The 24717-nt window shown below is 52.5% G+C and overlaps 1 protein-coding gene across 6 annotated transcripts in view; it reads right to left on the bottom strand.

The window, feature by feature from the left end:
- The window catches only part of FAM3D (FAM3 metabolism regulating signaling molecule D), an 81549-nt gene that overhangs the window by 8894 nt on the left and 47938 nt on the right, over positions 1-24717 (bottom strand). For 4 of the 6 annotated variants that reach the window (XM_060402288.1, XM_042236007.1, XM_012099781.5 and 1 more), the window contains 8 exons: positions 20245-20295; positions 17712-17819; positions 15058-15075; positions 11718-11841; positions 10330-10388; positions 4871-4921; positions 1234-1318; positions 335-461 (listed from right to left, as the gene is read on the bottom strand). In XM_060402288.1, coding sequence (XP_060258271.1) covers positions 335-461; positions 1234-1318; positions 4871-4921; positions 10330-10388; positions 11718-11841; positions 15058-15075; positions 17712-17819; positions 20245-20257 — 585 coding nt within the window. In that variant the 5' untranslated portion in view covers positions 20258-20295. Of the gene's footprint in view, positions 1-334; positions 462-1233; positions 1319-4870; positions 4922-10329; positions 10389-11717; positions 11842-15057; positions 15076-17711; positions 17820-20244; positions 20296-22360; positions 22965-24717 lie in introns of those variants that run through there. The other 2 variants (XM_012099782.5, XM_060402287.1) reach the window with 2 other exon arrangements.

Raw genomic sequence — 24717 nt, 5'->3', positions numbered from 1 at the left:
AGCTTCATCTCCACATTCCTTTCCCTTTCCTCCACGCCTGAATTTCCTTTCATCTTTTCCCCCCTTTCCCTTCTCCTTTTTGGTACTTATCTACTTATCTATGTAGTTATACAGGACCCACCTCCCTGCACAATGGGTGAGGCTGCTTCCTACTGGAGAAGGAGCCAGTCGGGACATCCTGACCTCTGGGGTGAACAACAGCTGGGTGGCTCTCCTCACACTGACCTGTGTTTTCTTCCCAAGCCACCCCAGCCATTGTCTCTCCATCCCTGGCATCATCCCCTGCACCCCCCATCCCCCCTTCGCTGGGACAAGGAGGCTGCCAGGAACTCACCTGCTCAAAGGGGCTTTTACTCTGGAGGTCTTGGGCCCCTAAGAAGACCCAGCTGTCCCGGAAGCCCAGCTGCTTCGCGTGGGTGCTGCCCAGGTTGGAGAAGAGCTTCCTGATTTCCTCGTTCATCCTGCAGGGCACCAGAGAGGATGGTGAGGAGGGATGGGAGAAGGGGAAGCATCTCCTGGGCTCCCCTCCGCCCCACCTCCAGTGTGGGTGGCAATGAGGAGCTCTGAGTGGGGAGCAGCCAGGACACCCCTCCAAAAGTCACCCCGCAAGGCTGGAGAGGAGTTAAAATGGTCCTGCTTTTGCTTACAAATATAATGCAGGTTCACTTGGAAATATGGAACTTCACAAAGTAAAAATGACTTACAGTCTCACCTGCCCTTGACATAATCATTGTAAAATTTCATTATCTCTCCTTCGTTTTTTTCCCTCATGCACTGTGGGATTATACCGACGCTTTTGTAACCTGATTTTTAAAAAATTAATGCTAAAGAGTGAACATTCTTCCAGATCCGTAAATATTTTCTGCATCATAATTTCTGATGCAGTATTTTCTCTTTTATGTCTATATAATAATACATTCTACGTTGCCATACATCATGATTTCTGTCACCAATTGGCTATTACCAGACAGAGGGTGGCCATTTTTTTTTTTTTTTTAACTAACGTATTTTAATTGGCTGTTTTTTCCCTGTTGTGACTATGACTGTCATGAATCCCCCAGAACATCTCTTTGTGTGCCTGTCTGGTTGGTTCCTTAGGAGAAGTTGCCAGAAGCTGGAGCCGCAGGATACTGGGAGAGGGCTTGCATATAGTAAGTGTTTGATTCACTTCTCCCCCTTGTCTGTGCATCCCTGGCATCGTCAGGGACGGTGCAGGTGGAGGTTCCCACTTACTTGGTCCCTGGGTCATCATAAGAGGCCACCAGCACCAGCATGTTCCCGGAAATTTCTTTAAGGAATTTTACCAGGAGGCTAGCATCTGGGGGAGAAACGAAAACGAAGTGCTGGTCATTTAGGGGAAAGATGGCTGGCCATCCTCATCTTCTCCTTTGGCCCTAATGATCCTGGGGGGGTCCGGGGGGCCGGACGCTGAGCTCCATCTGCAGAGAGTGAGGGCACCCTCGTTCAGCTGGCCTGGGGCCTCTGGCTATTGAGTGTTTCCCTAGAGATTCTGAGCTGCAGCTGGGGCAAGTGCTCTGGGGGTCTACCCTCCGCCCAGGGTCTGAGCACAGTCCTCTCGAGGGCTCTGGGCTCTTTTCACACGGCCAGCTGCCCCCTTCTACACTGTTTCAGATGCACCCAGCTTGTCTGTGCTGACTTAGAGGGTGTGCCCACTGGGCAACTCTGGTTACAGAGAGAACAACTCTCCAGCTTAGGTCAAGCAGCAAGTCTCTCTTTGCATCTCCAATGCATGCCCGCACTTGCGAGATCTCTGGAATGAACAGAGAGCAGGTCTGCGCACAGCACCTGGGGAGGCATCAGCCTGCAGCTTGCTTCAGTGACAGATAATTTTTTTTTTTTGTGCTTATGTTTATGGTCACCTTCCCTACATAAAAAATGATAATGGCTTTCAACTTAGGGCAGTGATATAATTTCCTTTTAAGATCTATTTATTTAGGTTAAAAAAAAAAAAAAGAGAGAGTCAGCTGATTTAAATGAACATACTGAGAATACAAATAGTACCCTGGGTACAGCATCACTTATGCAGAAGGCTCCTGAATGGTAGAGAAAGTACAAGCAGGAGTGGCCTGGTGGGCAAAGCCGGGGATACAGCTGTCAAACGAGGATGATCAATAGCCCTGCTCAGAGCATTTTTGCAGAGATCAAAGGTGATGATACCTCTGGGCTTACAGTACGTGCATTATAATAGAGTGACAACTACTAGCAGGGTTGACTATGTGATCTTTCGGGTCCAGTGCAAAATGAAAATGTGGACCTTTTGTGCAAAGATTATTAATCATTTCAAGACAGTGAAGGCGGAGCATCGAATCAAGTTTCTTCTAAGCAAGAGGCCCTGTGTGACCGTCCTGCTCACAGGCTGCGTGCCCAGGAAGCTGCCCTGATTCTTATTGATTCTGTGGGGATCCCTTGAATTCAGAGGCAAAGTCAAGTCCCCCAAGCAAGCCCAGCCGCCAACTTGTCTGTAACATGGAGGCCTCCAGTCAATCACCACAGCGGCCTTCAACTCTTGAGACAAAAGTGGGAGCTCTGAAAGAAACACTCATTTGCTTGAGCCGTCACCAGATATCAAACTCTGGCTCTTGTCTGGGAGGAAGAGCGGATGTTCGGAAGAACGAAGTGTGCCTTCTGATAACTATCTTCTCACTCCGAAAAGTCACCATCTCTCTCTTTTTTCTTTTGGTCTTCTGTGGGAAGGGGTGACTTGCTCTCAAAAGGCTTCTGTTTCTGGTTCCCCATCAGTTATGGTTCAGCTCAGTTCAGTTCATTTCAGTCACTGAGTCGTGTCCGACTCTTTGTGACCCCATGGACTGCAGCACGCCAGGCCTCCCTGTCCATCACCAGTTCCCGGAGTTCACCCAAACCCATGTCCATCGACTCGGTGATGGCATCCAGCTATCTCATCCTCTGTTGTCCCCTTCTCCTCCTGCCCTCAATCCCTCCCAGCATCAGAGTCTTTTCCAATGAGTCAGCTCTTCGCATGAGGTAGTATTGGAGTTTCAGCTTCAGCATCAGTCCTTCCAGTAAAGACCCAGGACTGACCTCCTTTAGGATGGACTGGTTGGATCTCGTTGTAGTCCAAGGGACTCTCAAGAGTCTTCTCCAACACCACAGTTCAAGAGCATCAATTCTTCGGTGCTCAGCTTTCTTTATAGTCCAACTCTCACATCCATACATGACTTATGGTTACATCCATGTTTATAATAAGGCACTATAAAATTTGGTTTATCCTTTTGTTTTTTTCCCCTCTCCATTTTGACAGATGACTGTCTTGCTTCTGAATGACAGTGATGGAATGGTGGGGGGGAAGGGAGGTGAAGCCCCTCTGGGCCTCTCCCCCAGATTACTGCAGAATATCATTTAATTCTCACATCCGTCTCATGAAGTAGACTCTATGGCGACCCCTATTTTATAGATGACAGAACTGATGTTCAAGAGATGTCACCCGCCTCGGGTCTCACAGACTGAAATCTCTGAATCCAGACACTGGACCTTTTCCATAACCTGGCCCCGGCCACCCTGACTATCTGCAAGATCCCGGACGGAGAAAAAGGAAGGCCCCTGCCCTCAGTCTGCGGTCTGCCCCTCTCCTCTCACCAGCCCCCCACTCCATCCTGCTCCGGGAGGGGCTCTGCACGCGTGCGCATGGACAACCCGCCCGGCCTGCCCACGCTCTATCACTGCCACTCTCCCCTCCAGCAGCAGTCACTGCCGGGCTGCCCTCAGTCTTACGGGCATGTCTGCAGCGTGGGGGCACGCCTGGAGCAGGAGTGAATGGGCCCTGATGTAGGTTCCAGGGGGCACACCCTCTGGCCCTGCAGACCCTATCTGTGAGGTGGGACTTGGCTGGAAGAGGGCCATGGTGGGGAGCCCTGAGCCTATGGCATGGGTCCCCACTTCTGTCTCTAAGGATGCTGCCACTGGTCGCCTTCCAAACACCGTCTGCCGTCACTTCTGGGCGTCAGAGTTCCATCTCCCACATGTCAGCCCCTGCTCTGTGTGCAAAGCCAAGAGGGCTTCCTGCTCTCTCCTGCTTGGTGGTGTCTCCCCAATTGGGCTCATGGACTTAGGTGGGTGCAGTGAGGCAGGTTCTCCCTGGAGATGGAGGTGGAGATGGGAGACTGAGGATAGAAGAACTCAGCTGGCTGAGAGCAGCAGGGCTCTGCGCTCTGTGATGAGCTTCTGGGCTGGGCGGTCTAATGCTCAGCACGTTGATGCCCGAGGCGAGCTGGCCCTATGATTGCAGGGACAGGGAGGGACACTGAGTCAAGCTCAGTGCTGACAGGAGGCTGAGCTCAGTTCACCTGTCCTGGCAGAAGCCAGTCCTCTCAGGGCCCAGGCCTCTCTTGTCTGTAAGGAGCCACCCTGCGTGCCCGCGCCCTGGCCTCCCACTGCCAGCACCAGCGTTTCTTGGCCTGAAGGTCTTCTCTGGCCTCCAGATCCTCCCTTGTGCCCTGAGGCAGGCCAGAAGCCTGAGAAGAGCCAAGAGCCACGCCAGCTCTCTCGCCCCTCGGAGCATCTCTGAGGCACCAGCTCCCACAGTGGTCCCTGGCTGGATAACGCCCTGTACTGGCTGCACTTCCGTTCCCCGGCTCACTCCCCCACTCCCTACTGCCTGTCCGACAGTACCTCCTCACATCCTGGTCTTAGGGTCTGCATCAGGAAAGCCCAGTGAGACAGTAGCAAGGGGTTTCAAAGGCAGCGGGACGGCCCTCCACCCCCCTGCCCCTTCTGCCACTGTCTGGTTGTATCTCTGAAAATAGGAGCCAAGTTCCCTGGGACACGAGTGGCCTCCATGCCACAGGCAGCAGCTCAGCCCACACTCAACTTCGGGACCAACAGAGGGGCCTACCTCCAGAGTACATGTCGAAAGATTTCTGCGTCAGCACCGCTCCCTTGGTTCCTAAGGGATAAGAGAGCAGAATTATTATTAGCTGTAACGTGTCATTCTGCCTGTCATTGTGTGGAAAATGGCTACTTTTTGCGGGGGAATTCTTCACCAGCTGAGCCCCAAGGGAAGCCCAAGAATACTGGAGTGGGTAGCCTATCCCTTCTCCAGCAGATCTTCCTGACCCAGGAATTGAACCAGGGTCTCCTGCACTGCAGGCGTATTCTTTACCAACTGAGCTATGAGGGAAGCCCTAGGACCAGATTAGGTGCCCTGTAACCACTGGGCTGATTTGAGAGGCACGAGTACACAGTGGTGACAATCTCTGCAACTGAGCTGAATCCAACCAATCTAGACTGATGTTCTGCCTTGCCACTTCCTAATGCAGGAGTTAGCATTTGACCTGAATTTTTGCATCGGTACTATGGGATGTGGGAACTAAATGAGATGTATTTAAATTGTGAGCATGCAATATAAATCTTACCTGCAAAATTGTAACTAAGAAAATACAGTCATCATTATTATTCTCACCTAAACTAGGAAGCCTGCAATGTGAATCCTCCGACTCTTGAAGGCAAAGGGATTTGCAGTGGGCTGACGTGTACTCAGTGTCCTGAGTGCAGTGACCCAGATTGCGTTTGTGAGCTTTGCAAACGGTCCAAATTCTACAGGAAATCAGGTGTTCCGGAGGAACATGCAATTCTTACCTTTGGCCACTAGATGGGGGTGTTGCAGAGGGGATGGCAGCTCTATCCTCGCTGTCACTGTGCCCTCTCCCTCTAATTCTGTTTGCGGATTTGATAGGAGGGTGGCGACAGGGGCCTGGATAGTGGCAGCTCTTCTGCCGGGTAGGGGCAGGCTCTCACTGTAGCTCCTCCTGAATTCTTGGAGCCACTAGTGTCCCAGTCCCTTCTGGCACTTCACCTGGGGCTCTTGGAAGGGAGTCTGTGAAATTGCTTTTGTGATCCCATGCATTTATTAATTTTTCTGGACCTAGGGGAAGGCGGTGTAGTTTGGGTAGTTTCTCAAAGGAATCCCTGCTGTCTAAAAGGTTGAGAACCACTATCTTTAGCAATCCTTTTGTTCTGGCTCGAGGAGACTCCAGAGGCCCTGAGAATGTTGTCAGATTTTCCACAGCTGGCCGGCAGGGGGCGCTGCACACGTGCTTGGAGACATCTCTAGTCCAGGGGGCAGTTTTGCTGAGTGATTAAGACCTGGAGTCAGCCAGATCTGGGTTCAAATCTAGCTGATTCTGTCGGCTGTGTATCCTGTGTCTCTCTGAGCTCGTTTCTTACCTGCAGAATGGGGATGCTGAGCATGGGGATGTTAGCACTGAGAAGAAGGTCAGTGACATAGCTGGAACACATCACTCAGTACGTGCTCCCTAAATGATAGCCCTTAGTGGAGAAGGAAGTGGCAGCCCACTCCAGTATTCTTGCCTAGAGAATCCCATGGACAGAGGGGCCTGGCAGGCTACAGTCTATGGTGCTGCAAGAGTTGGACATGACCAAGCAACTAAGCACGCACAGTATTATCGGTGGTTATTTTCATCTTTGGGCTTTGTGAGGGGTGGGGAGGGAGGGATGTCCCTGTTTCAGGCTTGGCCTGCGGCCGGCTGCCTGTTCCCCACCTACTGGAGAGGCAGGGTTAGTGAGACTGCTGGCCTCCCTGGGTCTCCCTGCTTCCAGCCTCCCTATTCCAAGCTAGAAGCAGGTTTCTGGGTGCAGGGCTGGGCCCTCAGGACCTACTCAAAGCCTTTCTGAGACTCCCTAGTTCCCTCTGCTTCAGGTCCACACTTCTTGGTAGGACGCTTAGCCCCTCATTCTCTGGCCCTGCCTCACCTGCCACCAGCCTGCTTCCGTGTTACAGCCAGACAGAGCCCGTGTGGACCCCCACGCCCCTCTCCTCCCTTCCGTGTATCCTGCACAGTGATGCCACTGCCTGGAAGGTGCCTTCCTCTTTTCTCCTGGTCACTCCCTATCTCCCATCAGCCCTCAGCTGACCATCACCTCCCTCTGGAAGCCTTCCCTGACTACCTCCGCTGCCAGCTCTATGTCCCATTCCCAGAGCTGTGTTTCCTTTTCTTCCACACGTGCTCACCACCTTCTGATAGTCTGTGAACCTCGTGGACGCCTACACGTCAAGCCAAGTTCTGTCCTGGTTCACAGCTGACTTCCAGAACCCCATGCGTGCAGGGCTTGGCCTGCAGGAGCTGCCATCACCCTGCTGATGAATGAGTGGAGGTGTGCACTCAGCTTGTGGCCTCACATTGTCCCCTGTGGTTTCACATGTGTTGATTTAAGCTGGGATGGCCTTTAGGATGGGGTCATGTTTCACAGGAGCAGTGTGTCCTCCTGAGAAGCATATCCTTCCTGATAGAAGCAGAGGAGATTAAGAAGAGGTGCCAAGAATACGCAGAAGAACTATACAAAAAAGATCTTTATGACCCAGATAATCATGATGGTGTGATCACTCACCTAGAGCCAGATATCCTGGAATGTGAAGTCAAGTGGGCCTTAGGAAGCATCATTATGAACAAAGATAGTGGAGGTGATGGAATTCCAGGTGAGCTATTTCAAATCCTGAAAGATGATGCTGTTGAAAGTGCTGCACTCAATATGCCAGCAAATTTGGAAGACTCAGCAGTGGCCACAGGACTGGAAAAGGTCAGTTTCCATTCCAATCCCAAAGAAAGGAAATGCCAAAGAATGCTCAAACTACCGCACAGTTGCACTCATCTCAAACGATAGTAAAGTAATGCTCAAAATTCTCCAAGCCAGGCTTCAGCAATACGTGAACCGTGAACTTCCTGATGTGCAAGCCGGTTTTAGAAAAGGCAGAGGAACAAGAGATCAAATTTCCAACATCCGCTGGATCATGGAAACAGCAAGAGAGTTCCAGAAAAACATCTATTTCTGCTTTATTGACTTTGCCAAAGGTTTTGACTGTGTGGATCACAAGAAACTGTGGAAAATTCTTCAAGAGATGGGAATACCAGACCACCTGACTTGCCTCTTGAGAAACCTATATGGGGGTCAGGAAGCAACAGTTAGAACTGGACATGGAACAACAGACTGGTTCCAAACAGGAAAAGGAGTCTGTCAAGGCTGTATATTGTCACCCTGCTTATTTAACTTCTATGCAGAGTACATCATGAGAAACGGTGGGCTGGAAGAAGCACAAGCTGGGATCAAGATTGCCGGGAGAAATATCAATAACCTCAGATATGCAGATGACACCACCCTTATGGCAGAAAGTGAAGAGGAACTCAAAAGCCTCTTGATGAAAGTGAAAGAGGAGAGTGAAAAAGTTGGCTTAAAGCTCACCATTCAGAAAATGAAGATCATGGCATCTGGTCCCATCACTTCATGGGAAATAGATGGGGAAACAGTGGAAATAGATGGGGAAACAGTGGAAATAGTGTCAGACTTTATTTTTTTGGGCTCCAAAATCACTGCAGATGGTGATTGCAGCCATGAAATTAAAAGACGCTTACTCCTTGGAAGAAAAGTTATGACCAACCTAGATAGCATATTCAAAAGCAGAGACATTATTTTGCCAATAAAGGTCTGTCTAGTCAAGGCTATGGTTTTTCCAGTGGTCACGTATGGATGTGAGAGTTGGACTGTGAAGAAAGTTGAGCGTTGAAGAATTGATGCATTTGAACTGTGGTGTTGGAGAAGACTCTTGAGAGTCCCTTGGACTGCAAGGAGATCCAACCAGTTCATTCTGAAGGAGATCAGCCCTGGGTGTTCTTTTGGAAGGAATGATGCTAAAGCTGAAACTCCAGTACTTTGGCCACCTCATGCGAAGAGTTGACTCATTGGAAAAGACTGATGCTTGGAGGGATTGGGGGCAGGAGGAGAAGGGGACGACAGAGGATGAGATGGCTGGATGGCATCACTGACTTGATGGACATGAGTCTGAGTGAACTCTGGGAGTTGGTGATGGACAGGGAGGCCTGGCGTGCTGCGGTTCATGGGGTCACAGAGAGTCGGACACGACTGAGCGACGGAACTGACGGACTGACTGGCACACGCTAGTAAAGTGATGCTCAAAATTCTCCAAGCCAGGCTTCAGTGATACGTGAACCTTGAACTTCCAGATGTTCAAGCTGGCTTTAGAAAAGGCAGAGGAATCAGAGATCAAATTGTGAACATCCGTTGGATCATTGAAAAGCAAGAGAGTTCCAGAAAAACATCTATTTCTGCTTTATTGACTATGCCAAAGCCTTCGACTGTATGAATCACAACACACTGTGAAAAATTCTGAAAGAGATGGGAATACCAGACCACCTGACCTGCCTCCTGAGAAATCCAGTCAAGAAGCAACAGTTAGTACTGGACATGGAACAACAGACTGGTTCCAACTCGGGAAAGGAGTATGTCAAGGCTGTATATTGTCACCCTGCTTATTGAACTTATATGCAGAGTACATCATGAGAAATGCTGGACTGGGTGAAGCTCAAGCTGGAATCAAGATTGCTGGGAGAAATATCAATAACCTCATATATGCAGATGACACCACCCTTATGGCAGAAAGTGAAGAATTGAAGAGCCTCTTAATGAAAGTGAAAGAGGAGAGTGAAAAAGTTGGCTTAAATCTCGACATTCAGAAAACTAAGATCAAGGCATCCAGTCCCATCACTTCATGGCAAATAGATGGGGAAACAGTGGAAACAGTGTCAGACTTTATTTCTTGGGCTCCAAAATCACTGCAGATGGTGACTGCAGCCATGAAATTAAAAGACACTTGCTCCTTGGAAGAGAAGTTATGACCAACCCAGACAGCATATTGAAAAGCAGAGACATTACTTTGCCAACAAAGATCTGTCTAGTCAAGGCTATGGTTTTTCCAGTGGTCATGTATGGATGTGAGAGTTGGAGTATAAAGAAAGCTGAGCACCGAAGAATTGATGCTTTTGAACTGTGGTGTTGGAGAAGACTCTTGAGAGTTCCGTGGACTGCAAGGAGATCCAACCAGTCCATCCTCAAGGAAATCAGTCCTGAATATTCACTGGAAGGACCAATATTGAAGCTAAAACTCCAATTCTTTGGCCACTTGATCCAAAGAGTTGACTCATTTGAAAAGACCATGATGCTGGGAAAGACTGAAGGCAGGAGGAGAAGGGGACGACAGAGGATGAGATGGTTGGATGGCATCACTGACTCAATGGACATGAGCTTGTGTAAACTCTGGGAATTGATGCTGGGCAGGGAGGCCTGGCGTGCTGCAGTCCTTGGGGTTGCAAAGAGTTGGACACGACTGAGCAACTGAACTGAACTGATTATCCTGAGACAGGTACACAGGCAGGGGCCTGGCTGCGCCTGTGGGGTAGACCTGGTCTTTTAGACCTGTTCCCACAGGCGCAGCCAGGCTTAGGAGAATGCTGGAGGCTGTCTGGGAATGGGTCAGCTACTCACCATCCACCAGAACGATGTTCAGGCCTCTGCCCACGTTGTTTTTCACAGGACTCATGATCCTAAAGGAAAAGAGAGAAACAGAAGGCAACCGTTGGTCCTGAGTGTGTAATGAGGACTGTGTGTTCCAGACTCTGGAACTCTGAGAGGGCCCACACGGTGCAATGCAGAGGTGTCAGAGGATACACAGCATCATGTGGGCCATCTCCTTTCTCCTGGAAATGAGCAGTGGGCTGGATTCTCTGAGAGTCTCTCACGGCACATTTGGACCAGAACAGTCTGCTTGGGGAAGAGGGAGGGTCCCTGCCTGGGGCTGGGAGGTGTTGGAGAAGCGGCCAGCCCATCTCCCCAGGCCAGGAGGAAGGCAGAGTCCGGCCATGTCTGGGGTCCCCAAGGGGAGCCCAGCTGTGTTCCTGCCGCCCAGTATCCTGTCCTCTGGTGTCCTTGAAAACTGTCCTTCTCTGTCTCTAGCCAGGAGGTTCTCAGTACCGACCTCTCTCCCAGGCCTGGACAAGTGAGTATGCTGTGCCGCTGATCACAGTGATCAGGCCAGCGTGGTCACGTGACCTAGGCCAGGCAATGAGCCCCAGTCCCAGGACTTTCACAGGGTTAATTCACAAGGGGAAGCTCTTCCCAGTGCGGTGCTAGACAGGGTCAACCCAGCTGGTAGCCACCCTCCTTCACCATATAAAGAAGTCCATTTTCAGTAGAGAAAGCCGAACCCAATGACAGAGGCATGCGGAGCTGAAGGTGCTATGAGAGGGAGCCTTGAGACTTGGTCTGAACCCCTGGATTTGGCTGTTTCTGATGGCCACTGTCTCTGGGCTTTTGGGCGCACGAATCGGCAAGTCTCCTTGTTCTGCCCAAGCAATGTGGAGCTAGGTTCAGATTCCAGATTCCTGTCTCTGGCTTCTTTTGTGGGGTGGACTTGCTGCTCTACCTAGAAAGCCTGGCACACAGTCTTTGTCCTGCACCAGGGCCCAAGCCCTGGCACCGCTGCCTCTGGGCTTTGACGCCTGGCCTTGATCTTGAACATGTGAGGCACGCCCCTCACAGGAAGCCCAGCAGCTTGGCCGTCAGACAGACCTGCGTTCACATCTGGCTCTACCAATGGTTAGCTGAGTAACTCTGCGTCTTAGTTTCCTCTCTTTACAAAGGGGAGAATTATCGCCCACCTCTAGGAGTGCTGGGGTGCAAGGGAGATGCTGCTGCAAGTCCCCTAGGAAGCACTGGCAGATTCGCAAGCCATCAGGATTATTATTATGTCTGACTAACCCACCCAGAGTAAAAGGAAGTGTGTGGAAGGCGTGGGCTGGTCTCAGGGCCACCCTGAGGCCTCTGCACTTGCTGATGAATGAAGGCATGAGAGTAATGAGATGCCAGAAACTTACATTTGGTCCTCAAAGCACATGGTGGGGCCCACGACGTTGGCGGCCCCACTGACGATTTTAAACGCAAAGAAGTTGTCTGGGCACGATTTGCTGAGGCCACACTTGGTCTTCACCAACTGTGAAGCTGGGGAGGGAACGCAGCAGCTTTGGTGGTGGCAGGAGGCCCTGGAGGAGGAGGGGAGCTGGGGGTGGGCGTGGTGGGAGGGTAGGGGAGTGAGGGTGGAGGGCGGCTAAGGGCCTCTTCCCAGAGACATCTTCCCTGACTACCTAAGTCTACGGACTTGCCCCTTTCTGGGCTCCCACAGAGTCTCCAACAACCCCATAAAGACACAGGATAACATGCGTCTGACCACCCAGAGTTCATTTCCGGGCTTCCCATCCCAGCCTCAGCCCGGACTCAATGCCTGGCTGTCTCCACGCCCTGGCAGCTGTGTGCGGAACAGTGAGTGGTGGGTTAGTGACCAGAGTCTCCAGAGTGATTAGGGGATTCTCCTGTGAACTTCCTCTTGAGCCACAGCAGCCTTTTGAGCTCTCAGAGGCCCCTGTGGACAAGTCCCTGGGGGCCCAGCATGGCGGTGGGCGCGTGTCCCACTAACCAGGGTTCCTTGAGCAGGTCCTCAGCCTCCTTGCACATCCAGTCCCTCAGCTGGGAAACGGGCTAATCATGGTGCCTCCCCACTGGGTCGTGTGTGGGCTTAATGAGTGCAGGTTAGTGTTCAGAGCTTATTGGCTGTTCCTGTCACTCTCTTTCCATGCACCTACTATGTCTGGGACTCACAGGGACTAGGCAGGTGGTTCTGGGACGTCCCGCTGGGCTTTGCATGGTCTCTGGAGCCCACTGAGGACTCAACAGGTGAGACCTCTGGTTTCTGTGGCTGCTATGACGCCCTATATCCTCTCCATGTGGCCCTCCCCAGGCAGACCCTGTAGAAGGCAGGAGAGGCAGACGGGCCATCAAACAGCCGCCGAGGTGGCACGTGTGCTATCAGCCTCGCAGTTTCCAACTTGTATTAACGCGTGTTTGTTTGTTTCTTTTTAACACCACCTACCAGTTTGGAAGTTGCCCTTAGGAGGACTGAGTAAACGGGGAGTTACAGCGCTTTCACCTGCAGAGGAACAGCTGTGGCCCAGCGGCCTTGCTCTCTTCCAGCCCCGGGCCAGGCGTCCAGCTGAGCCACGCCAGGGGCGCTTGGAGCAGACCCGCAGGCTTCCTAAAGATGCAGCGCATGCCAGGGCCTTGCTGTGTGCTAGGCACTGTGGTGAGCACTGTTTCTTTACTGTCTTGTTAAATCTTCACCATAACTCCCATGGCTGGCACACAGTAGGCACTCAATAAGTCCTCACTGAATGATCACCTAGAGCTTTTGGGTGAGTAGGGTCTCCACGCCCTTGCCAGCCTAGAGGGGAGCTTCGTGGGGATCAGAAACAAGCACCCCTCTGCTAAGGGGGGGACACGGCCCCTAGTGTCAAGCTCAGCAAGCCCCTGGTTCCTCTGAGTAGGTAAACGCGCCCTTTCCTAGGAGTGAATGCCACCCGCACCAGGGCTCCCCTGGTGGAGTGGGTGGCCCTGATGATCTGAGTGGAATGCCCACCCTAGGCTCTCAACCCTCCACCCTGAGTTCCCGCACATCTGCCTGATGGGTGTAACCAGAGCTCCAACCGGGACATCATCACCAGAGAGTGAGGGCCAGGGGTGGAGATGTCCCCGAGGAAGTGTCTAGAGAGAGGGCCTGGCATGTGAACCGGATGTCCCTGCCCAGCCCTCTGGACAGAACCCCCCCCAAAGTGCTGGTGGAGGGTGAGGCTGGGAGGGGTCCTCTTCTCCTATGAGTCTTGGGGCCCCACCTCCGGCCACCTGCCTCCCCACAGGGAGCCCAATTTACTTTAGAGTCCAGAGGGTCTCATCTTGCTGGACGGGCTGTTTCAGGCCTTGGGGACCACCCTGGAGCTGGCCCGGGGCCTGATCACCTGCGCTTAGTCTGACAAACCCGATGTCAACAGGCCAGCTTAGCAGGCTTTTCTCAAATTGATTTTCTGACCATCCAGGCTTCACGGTCAAGCTACTGGACATGGGGGAGGAGGCCCAGGGGTCTCAGCCACTGAAGGGCAGGTGATTTGCTGTGTGGGTTTGGGTTCTGGGGGCTTCCTAAGCTGTTCCACCCCTCTGGGAAGCCCAGCGCTATTGCTCGGGGCATGCAGCTGACCGCTGGAGGGGTGTGGTCTGGGGGAACCTGGGCCAGTTTCAGGAATCTGCTGTGTGACTTGCCATAAATCTCTCCCTTTCGCTTTGCCAACTATGAAATGAGGGGATTGGTTTAGATCAGGAATAGAGAGGGGGACCCAGAGGTTCTCTCTCTTGTTAAGGTGTGTTGAGAGGGTGGGCTCCAGACTACAAGGGGAGGTTGACTCCCACTCTGCCCCTGAGAGCTATGTTGCCTTGGCCAGGAGATTTTTACCTCTCTGAGCCTCAGTTTCCTCATCTATAAAATGGGGGTATGTACAGCACCTGCCTAGGGTTGTGGTGAGGATTGCAGAAGGTGCCCAGAAAGTTCAGAATACAGTGCTGGCACAGTGGACACTTAGTCCCTGTCATCATCACCATAACTGTCCCCTCCTCCTATCTTCTCTGCACCTCTGGAGCTGGGTCATTGTGAAACGCTGTTCCGACACCCAGCATTCCTGGCCTCTCACTGTTCTCTCCATTCCCATACTCGAGTACCTGACTCTGCAAGCAAGTTCTCTCCTGGAGTCCCAGCACTCCTGCCCCTAGGCCTTTACACAGCATGGTACCTCCTGTGTAAGGAAGAGCTAAAAAGCCACCTCCTCCTTGAGGCCTTCCCAGACCCCATCCCACTGGAAGTGGGCAGCCCTCCTGGAGCCCTGGGCACTTGCTCCACCTCTCTCAGCACACATGGTTCTTCTACCCAAAGAGACAAGCAGCACCCCCTTCTGATTGCCGCTGGGGCCCTTGTGGTGCCCAGCGTGGCCTTGAAGCAGGAGCCATAAGCCAATTCTGGGGTCACTGCAATAAGGATAATAAGCACAGCCTGTATCCTCGGTGCTCCCAGCCACGTAGGGGATGAGAGAGCGGAGGCAGGGTGGCTGCAGTCCATACTGCAGGCTGGGGGCACCAGGGAAAGGAGAGAGTTGAAGCCTCCCTAAGAGTCTGAATGGCTGAGAAGGGGCCACAGGGCTTGGGGGCTTCACAAGGCACCATCAGACCAAGAAGTAAAAGCTGGCCGGGCTCTGGGAAACCAGGTTTCTCTCAAAGCTTCAGGGCTGGGAGTAGACACCCCGGAACACCTCATTCTAAGAGCATCAGGGCTGAGTTGACACTCACAGTTCTTGTGGGCTGAACCTGTTGGAGAGAAGACAGAATCTGGTGAGCAAGTGTTTTGAGCTCGCCCGCATAATGGAGGTGGGTCCTGGGTCGGGGTGGGGGGAAGAAGGGAAATCACAGTGGTGCTGGCCTGGCCAAGCACAGTCCCCCTCCCGTGGCAAGGGGGTGAAATGAGCTGAAAGTCCCATTTTATCTGGGAGTCCTTCTGCACTTGCTGCTGCCACCTCTTCACACACACGCGCGTGCACACACACACACACACACACACACATGACTCTGTCATGGCTGAAAAGAAGCAAGCCTCTGTGGTGAGGCCCACTGGACTTGGAGCCTGATGGTGTGTGACCAACTGCGTGGAGTTTCCTCCTCTGGGGCTGAGCCTCTGCGCCTGCACAGCGGCTGTGGGGAAGGTCCAGTGAGAGGAGCCCTGAGGGCCTGGCTGGGAGCCAGGAGCCCTGGCCTCCGGGAGGGGCAGGACTGTGCCGCTGCCACTGCTGAGCTGCCTTGCGCGTCCCTTCCTGACTCCTGCAGCCCCGCCTGTCTGCATTGGGTTACGCATCTCAGCTACACTGTGTGCAGGTTATGCTTGCACAGGGAACAGAGATTGACTCTGGGGCCTTTGTGGGAGACCCTAGAGCCAGCTACACCTGAAATCCGACCCCTTGGGCTTCCCAATGACCCACGAAATGACATCCCACTTCGTTTAAACCACTTACAGTGGGGTTCATCATTCTCATCTGAAAGAACCCTGCCCAGTTTATCAGCCAAATCAGGAAATTTTTAATTGCCCAATTTCTGTGCCACAGACCCCTTTGGTGATCTGGAAAAGCCTATGAACTCCCCTACAAATAAATTTATTCCCACTTTTTTTGAGACACTCAGTGCTTCTTACTCTACCAGGCAGCAAGTTACTGAATGTGTAAAATAAAATAGATTGGATTAAAAAGGAAACCAACCATACACCAAGATAATAACAAAAACAGTAGGAAATGTGGTGCTACAGCAAGATATGTGCTTCCATATTAATGCATTAAGTCGCTGTATGTGTTTTGCAAGACTCCAGTCATGTTAATATACTTCCATTTCTCTATATGCTATAATGAATTGTGTTTGTATCCCCCCTTCAAACCCTGAGCTGGGGCCACATTCTGGGGTGCTCCTCATTCCAGGGTCTTGGGGGCCTAACACCGAGCGGTTGTGTGTTGAGCCTTGGGGAGATGTGTTGATTCGTCACACCCCAGGTGGCTCAGTTCTGAGAGGGAGACTACCTTGGGGGCTCCCTTCAAACACTCCCCCCTACCCCAAGCCGGGGCTGTCTTCTCCACAGCTCACTCCTGCTCCGAGCTGCCTGCACTGAGCTGCCTGCACTGATCTGCACTGATCTCCTCCAAGGCCAGAAGCACGGCCAAGTCAGTCTGTGAAATCAGTGCCCAGGGCCCACGGACCTGGTGGGCACCACGTATCTATATCTATATAAACTGTTCTGAGCGGGTGTGGGGTGTGCCGGACAAGGAGCAGATGGGGTAAGGGCCCGATGAGATTCCACTGTGGGAAGCTGGTGGTAAAGGCAGGGTGCCTGTCCTCTCACTGCTGTGAAGGCGTGAGCTGGCTAGGGCCACTAGAGGTTACTACATTTGACTGTGTCAGTGGAGGTGGTTCTTGGTTTTTAAGGAGGACAAATCCGGAGGTATAAATTTCCCTCCCTTTCTCTCCTTCCTCTGAAAGGATTTAGATCTGGGAGACCTGGGTTCCCAGTCCTATTCTGATATCTAGAAGGGACATTTCAGGAAGTTTCTTAATCTCTCGGAGCTTCTCTTTTTCTCAGACCACACATAAAATGACAACATGAGGTCATGCTTAAGTCCACGCCACAAATATACTGTGAATCATTCCATGGGGCATTCATGCAGGTCAAATGAGACCACGCATGTAAAGCTGCTAGCAACCATCACCCATCCATCATTCATCCATCCATCCTTCCATCCATCCATGTTTCTTTCACTTATCAACTGTTTACTGAGCATCTGATCTGAGGTATTAGAGAGATAGATATACCCAAGACAAAATTCTGGCCTTCAGGAAGCTCACATTGCATGAGCTGGAGATAGGTAATGATGAAATAAACAAATAAATAAACAGCACAATGATGATCTGAAGGGGACAGGCTGACATGAAAGACTACAAGAGGAGGAGCAGGTGCAGGTCGAGCTGGGGTAGTCAGGAAGGTTTCTTTGAGGAGGAAACATTTGAGCAGAGGCCCGAGGCTGAGAGGACCTGCCACAGGGAGGTCTGAGCAAAGAGGAACAGCAAGTGCGCGTGGAAGGCGCTCAGGGCCCAGGCAGTTTTCTCCCCCGCTCTGTCCCTCCCTTCTTTTCTTCTTCCCTCTGTCCTTCCTTCTTGGGTCATATTTCCAAAATGGTCCTTGATGCAGGCGCATGTTCTGACCAGGGCCTTGGAACACTTCTCTGTTCTCCATGGGTTCTCAGCCCTCCTGACACTGGACTGGGGTGCAGTTTCCTCTTCCCTGACCCTGAATATGTGGGGTCCCAAGGGCAGCCCTTTGCCACGTCTGGCCACCTCCTGGGTGACCCAGGGCTGGACTAGAACCTTGGCCCCTGGCCCCAGCTCTTGCCCCAGTAGGGAGCCCCACTCACCTATCCAGCGGGGCAGGCGAAGGGTTTTTATGTTGAAGTTGATATATTCTCGGATGAAGAGCCACGTGGAAACCACGGCAAAAATTAGGGCCAGGAAGCGAAGCAGACCTGCAGAGCAAGGAGATGCTGCTCTGAGACCACAGCGCTAGACCGCACGGCAAGGCCACACGGCAAGGCTCCACGCGCGTCCTCCCAAATCCCCTCAGTGAGACCTCTTCCCAAGATCCCACGTTGGAGGCAGGGTCACAGGGATTAACATATTCATAGTCTATCTTTTTCCTGGATGCAAATTTGCTGGGGAATTTTGTGAGCACAGAACTCCACAGGGGTTAATAGGAAGGAAAAAAGAAAGCTAGGAGCCTTGGAAATGAACTTCACCAACTTCATATCCGAATGCACGGATGAGAGGAAGAGTTAATCCTGTGTGTCAATCATGGTTGAACCTTATTTTATCTGAACGTCATGTGAAAATGGAGCAACTGCCCCACGCTGTAGGTCCAGAGCCTGCCCACACCATGGACCAGTCCCCGGCCTGCATGGCAAGACCAGTGTGAATCCACGTGGTGACCCAATGGGGGATCATGCTGCAAAGTTACCTCGTGACCCTCCCCAAGGTGGGGCTGCTGGGAGGGAGGCTTAGACACACACTTCCTGGGCTCCTCTTAGCCTTTTGGAGAGGGGTGAGGTCTCAGGCGGTGAGATCTGGGAATTAGCACCCTGAGGGGAGGCCTGAGGCAAGAGAGTAGGAGGCAGGTGAGCTGCGGCTCTGAGAGGCAGGAAGGCTCGGGGTGGCCACCCACTACCGTGTGACCTTGGGCAGGGGCTCAGCACCTCTGAGCTGAAGCCTCTCAGTCACAGAGTGGACAGAGTAACATGCCTGCTGCTGAGCCCATGGCTGGTGGGGAAGGATGCGGTAGTTGTCACGACTACGTGGCCTCTAGGGTGGCTTGGGGGGGTGGGGTTGGTCCCTTGTGTTTTCCATCAACTCCCCCCAAAAGCCATCACAAACCACACACAGCGCTCTGCAGGAGCGCACACCCGCCTGCCAGACGTGACCTCTCCGCCTCACAGCCAGGCTGCTCCGTCTTCTCTCCCACACACGTGAGCCGGGCCCCCGGAGCTCCCAGTCTGCTCCCTCTCCTCGTGACTCTGCCAGGCCTGCAGCAGGCCGCACCATACCTCCCACCTCAAGGACCCTGGAGACCCCCCATTGTGCCTTGAGAGTCAAATCCAACCTTCAGGCAAGTTCCCTCTCTCCGTGCCTGACCTCCCTCTCTGTCTGCGGCCACTGCGCTCTGAAGGTGCCGGGTCTCGTCTGACTTCCGTCTCCACCACCCTTGCTCCTCAGCCCTGAATTCAGCTGTGGCTTCGTGCTGGTCTCAAGCTACTTGGGGCGAGGGAGAAGGCCCTCCAGATCCCATGGGGTGGGGCTCAGGTCTGTGGGGTCCCTCATCTTCTAGGGCCTCAGCTCGCATCATTTGGCCCTCCTTTTGTGTCGGGTGCTAGGCGAGAGGCATTGACACACGTTATCTCAGTCCCCTCTGTGTTGTAGGCTACCGGTTATCCCCGCTGTCAGATGAGGAAACTGCAGATGAGGTCACTGGCTAGTAAGTGACAGGAGGTGGGACCTGAACCTGGATAAGTAAGGTGCCTATAATACCCGTGTTCTTCAGGGACCTACATTCACTATCCTTTAATAAACCATAACGGAAGCGAATATAGAAAATAATGTGTGTATATCTGTATATAACTGAATCACTATGCTGTACTGCAGAAATTAACGCAACATTGTAAATCAACTGTACTTTAACAGCGCTTCCCTGGTGGCTCAGATGGCAAAGAATCTGCCGGCAATACAGGAGACTGGGGTTCAGTCCTTGGATTGGGAAGATCCCCTGGAGAAGGGAATAGCAACCCATTCCAGTATTCTTGCCTGGAAAATCCCAAGGACAGAGGAGCCTGGCAGGCTATAGTCCATGGGGTTGCAAAGAGGTGGACACAACTGAGTGACTAACACACACTTCAATAAAAATAAATAAAAGTTGTGCTCTGAACTTCCTCACTGGTGTTTGGAAATACAAACGAATGGTGTCAGTTTCCTGTTTGGTGCCTCAGTTCCCCTCTCTCTCTCTACACAGAGGGTACAGTCTGAGGGTGGAAGCTTGGAGCAAAGGCCTCTCCTGGTGCCCAGCCCTGTGGTTTCAGGATTCTAGAATAGCCCTCTACAAATGTTTTGTCTGTAATTTCCAGCCAGGGTGAAGTGTTTCCCAGAGCGGGTGAGTCTCCATGTTCCCAGCCAGGTGGGCCAGTTTCTGCAACCCTTAGCTTCGAGGCAGGAAGTCCCCTCTTTACACTCTTCCAGGCCCTCCCTGGATTGTTTTTTTCCTGGAATTCTGGCCAGACCAGCTGAGAACAGATGAAGCCAAGTGGGCTGTGAGTCCAGGCTGGGTAGACACTGCTGACAGAAAAGCAATTCCCAAACCTGATTCAGACCGCAACCTTGAACCCTGGAGTCCTCAGAGCCTGGCCTTACCTGACAGTCTCATCCTGTCGAGGTGAAGAGTGACTGGGGGTCAGGGTCAGTCTGTGGAGAGAAGAAAATAAGATTGGAAACTGGTATCTAGGGTGTGAAAGTGAACAAGACTGAAGATGAGGGATAGGTTCCTAAAACCCAGCGCGTCGTAGTTCTTTTGGTTTGGTGCCGTCTGTTCCCTCTCTGCCTTTACCTCCTCTTAGCTTTTGCCCCTGGAGTTTCATATTCAATTCAACATGCCTTTTTGGAATGCAGAGATTAGGACGCAGAGGAAGATGCAGTCTGCCAGCCATCATCCCTTGGAGGCTTGATTCATCCATGCATCTACCCATTCATTTGTCCATCCATCCATCCATCCATTTATACATCCATCCATCCATCCTTCCAACCATCCATCCATCCATTTGTCTATCTGTCCATTCATTTGTACATCCATCCATCATTCTGTCCCTCTAGCCAGCTGAGAGATATTGAGCTAGCCAGCTCCAGTGAAACCATTAGGAAGCAGAAGCTCAAGTGATCTTTGCTGATGGGCCAACATTATGAGTAACAGGGACTCACATAGCACACAGGTGAGTTTGCTCCGGGTACCGTATGTACATCATCTTCTTTAATCCTCATACCCACCCCGCCTCCCTTCCTCCACCCCCGATGCCTCCACACTCCCGCTTCAGAGTGAGTAAGCTAAGACTCTCCATTGCTAAGCCCAGGGCCGTTCAGTGTGCTAGAGTCAGGGGCAGGATCTGGACGCAGGTCTCAGCTGCCTCGTTCCCATGATGTCACCCAGTCAGTGCTGTCTCAGAGGAGAGATGAAACTGAAGTTTCCTCCCTTCCCGTCCTGGGCAGGGGCAGGGTCATCCTCGCTCCCACCTCGCCCCTCTGCCGCCCCAGCTGCCGGTAGTTACCAGGGATTTGACAGTGCTGAGACCCCTCAGGAGGTGTCTGGAGATGAAGAAGAGGGGAGAGCAAGGCAGCTGGTAACTGTTCCGGGTCTCAGGCCCCTCAGCCATATGGAGGGTCTCTGACTGCAGCAACTTGCTCCCACCACTCTTCCCGCCTCCTCCCCACCCCAGAATCCTCTTTATCCTAAGAATCCATTTCAGCAGACTCTGTATCCAAAGCCCAGCAGCCAAGGATCCAGACAGGAGACAGAAGACCTGGACACACCTGGTACCGAGGCAGTCAGGTGGGGTCAGTCCTTGTTACTTCATCAATGGCAACAGCAAATGCAACCCATATTTCCTTTTGAGAATAATGAAAAATCCTCCCACCCACCCTGGCCCCTCTACCCACTAAGACCTTCCAGGTGAGAAAGCTGAGCCATCATCTGGCCTCACCCTGAATATTTTAGGACTTTAAATTTCTGAAATTTGTATTACTAAGCTTTTTTTTTTTTTAAGATAAAAAATATGCACTTAAATTAAGTAAAGAGATAAGGTTTTGGCTGTGCTGGGTCTTTGCTCGGTGGGCTCTCTGTTAGCTGTGGCGAGCGGGGCTGCCCTCTAGCTGCGGTGCTCTGGATTCCCGTTGCGGTGGCTCCTGCCGTTGATGAGCACGGGCTCTGGGCTGCGTGGGCCTCAGGACCTGCAGCTCTCAGACGCTGGAGCACAAGTTCAATAGTGTGGCACAGGGCTTGGTTGCTTCGCAGCATGTGGGATCTTCCCAGATCAGGGACCGAAGCCCTGTCTCCTGCCTCGGCAGGCGAATTCTTAACCATGGGGCCGCCAGGGAAGCCCCACTGTGCTCTTGAATGTTCTCAGAATACTTCCCACAGAAAGCAGCCCAGGCTCCTGCAGGAGGCTTGAAGGACCTTCTGTGGGGTCCCCCATGTGTGGAGGAGCCAAGAGACCTGGGGGCCGGACAAGATGGAAGGACGGCGACAGGGTCTGACAGACGAAGGGACAGACATGGATACTGATGGAGACAGAGACTAGAGAGACAAAAACAAGGCCAAGAGGGAGAGGAACATGGCAGAGATAGAGACAGAAGGAGAGAAAGGAGACAGAGCAGAGAGACAGGAACAGGATGAGAGAGACAGAGGGTAAGTCCTCATGGCAGGCTCATGCCCAGCTTCAGAGGGAGCGAGTGAGACAGGCAGAGGGCAGGGGGCATGTACCTGGGCAGGGGGCTAGCCTCTCCCTCTGGAGCCCACGCTGAGCAGGGCTCTGGCTTCAAGGGTTGGGGCAGCAAGGGCTCTTACGGCCTGACGTCCCTCCTGGCCAAGTCCCTGGTGACCCACTCAGCCCTTCAGAGCTCGCTGGGCTCCTGAGTCCCCTGGTGGCTCATCCTGCCAGCCAGCAGTGGCGGGGGGTGGGAGGGCCTGGAGCCCAGGTCAGGCCTGCTGAAGGTGGGGCAGGAAGGGGAAAAGCACCTGGGGCAGGTACGCAAGGTGAGGCAAGAATTCTCTCTGCAGCCTCCCAGACCCCGAACAGTTTCCTTTCTCCTTGTTTCTAGGATTACCTCAACCTGTTATTCAGGTTATGAAGTTGTGAGGCAAAGACACAGGAAGAAACATCCTGTTCCCCCGCCTGCTGGCTTGAGTGGCCCAGGCACAGACTCAGTGGAGGGTGGAGGGTGGGAAGCAGGAGATGGGGGTGGGGAGGTCAGAAGTTAGAAGGCATGAATTGCTAACAAACTGCTCCACTGCGAACTGAGCAGAATGCCCACAGTCTGCCCTCACCATCCACGAGCCTGTCCGTTCGTCCTGCCCTCTCCCCCGGACAGCTTCTGATTTCTGGCTTCAGGTCCAGCCCTGTGCACTGGACCCCGGGCATGCTCTGCTTTTCCATGCCAGGCCTGGACTTCTGCAGGCCTGGTAGGGTGCTAAGCACTCAGGAGGTGCTTGCTGAATATTTGAGGACTGATTGAATTGGACTTCTTGTATAGTCCTGGAAGGTTAGGATGATGAAACCACCAGGTTGAGAAGGAAGCTGAAGTTCAGAGAGGGCAAGTGACTTGTCTGAGACCACACAGCCAACTGTGGATTTTATTCCTAAAGCATTCTCTGAGGACTGGTTGGAAGGAGGCTGGGCGTGCGCTAGGAATGGGGATGTGACTGAACAAGATGCACTCTGGAGCAACCCTGGGCTCTGGTATTGCCCGTCCGTCTGTCTGAACACTGTTGCTCTGCCCCTTTGCCTGGAATATTCCAACTCATCCTTCCAATCTCGGTGTAGTGGCCACTTCCTCTGGGAAGTTACCCCTGACCCGCTAAGATCAAACACCTACCTGTGGTTTTGAGTGGGAGAATGTCCTTCACGGTACCCCAGCTTGTCTAAAGGGGCTGACCACTCAGAACACTGTGATTCCTTGCGACTGGTTCAGGAGGGAGCATGTGACCCAAACAAGACCAGAGTTTTTCCCTGATGGGTCTCTGGGAACTGGGGAGAGGGAAGCCCTTTTCTCCTTGATGATGCTAACCTTGATGTCTGTAATCCTGGGGGGGCTGGAGTCCCTTTGGCACCCCCTGCCAGTGGCTGCTGTGGACAAACCTCACCAGAAGACGCAAATACAAGGGGCAGTGCTGCGGTCTTGAAAGAATCAGGCAGCAAAAAACTTGTGAGGTCGGGAAAGAGGATGGATCTGGGGAACAGACAGGACTGGCTTTGTCACTTAGCAGTTGTGTGTTCTGGGGCACATAGGTCTTAGCTTCCTACTTATAAACTGTGGGCAATGCTATCTACCTGTCCTGAAAAATGTAGCCGGCAGGGAGACCACCTGTTTAGAAGGCGTCTGCTGCTCTGACAGCATCCACACCGTCTCCTGCCTACTGGCAGGTCCCATTTGTCCTGTGGCTTTCTGCAAGGGCACCCTCATGGCAGGATTCCTTTATGGATGTTTGCTGTTTCTGTGAAACCAGAATGGCATCACAGTATCTTTCTGTCTGGTTATTTGTGACATTTCTTAATGGCCCTACAGAAGCTGGGACAGCTTCCTGCTTCCTGTAGCCCTCTGTAAACAAGTGCCTTGAAGCTCAATCTTGACCTGTCACAGAGTCCTGATGGATGAAGAAAGGGTTACTTTCTTTACAGACTGAGAGGGTTGAGCTGAGCACCCTGATGCAGAAGTAAGTGGGTACTTCCTCTGATTAAATCTGGTCTATGGTTCCTGTTGATCTCAGGATAAAAGTTGAAGTAGTTCACGTGGCTTATACGGCCTTGTATACGGCAAAAGGAGAAGAGGGCAGCAGAGGATGAGATGGCTGGATGGCATCACCGACTCAGTGGACATGAACTTGGGCAAATTCCAGGAGATAGTGAGGGACAGGGAGGCCTGGCAGGCTGCTGTCCATCGGGTTGCAGAGTCGGACATGACTCAGCAACTGAACAACAGCAACCACACGGCCTTGTATGATCTGAGCCCTGACGTGAGGGTGACCTTGCCAACCTCATCACTGCTGTCTCTACTTCCATGCTGCTCTCACCCCAGAACTGCCCTGAGTGACGCGCTCTTCCCTTCCTGCTTTGCACACGT

This window comes from Ovis aries, chromosome 19, assembly GCF_016772045.2.
Source record: "Ovis aries strain OAR_USU_Benz2616 breed Rambouillet chromosome 19, ARS-UI_Ramb_v3.0, whole genome shotgun sequence".
In the NCBI taxonomy this organism is placed as follows: Eukaryota; Metazoa; Chordata; class Mammalia; order Artiodactyla; family Bovidae; genus Ovis; species Ovis aries.
Note: the sequence above shows the minus strand (reverse complement) of the source record. Positions and strands in the feature narration are given on the sequence as shown.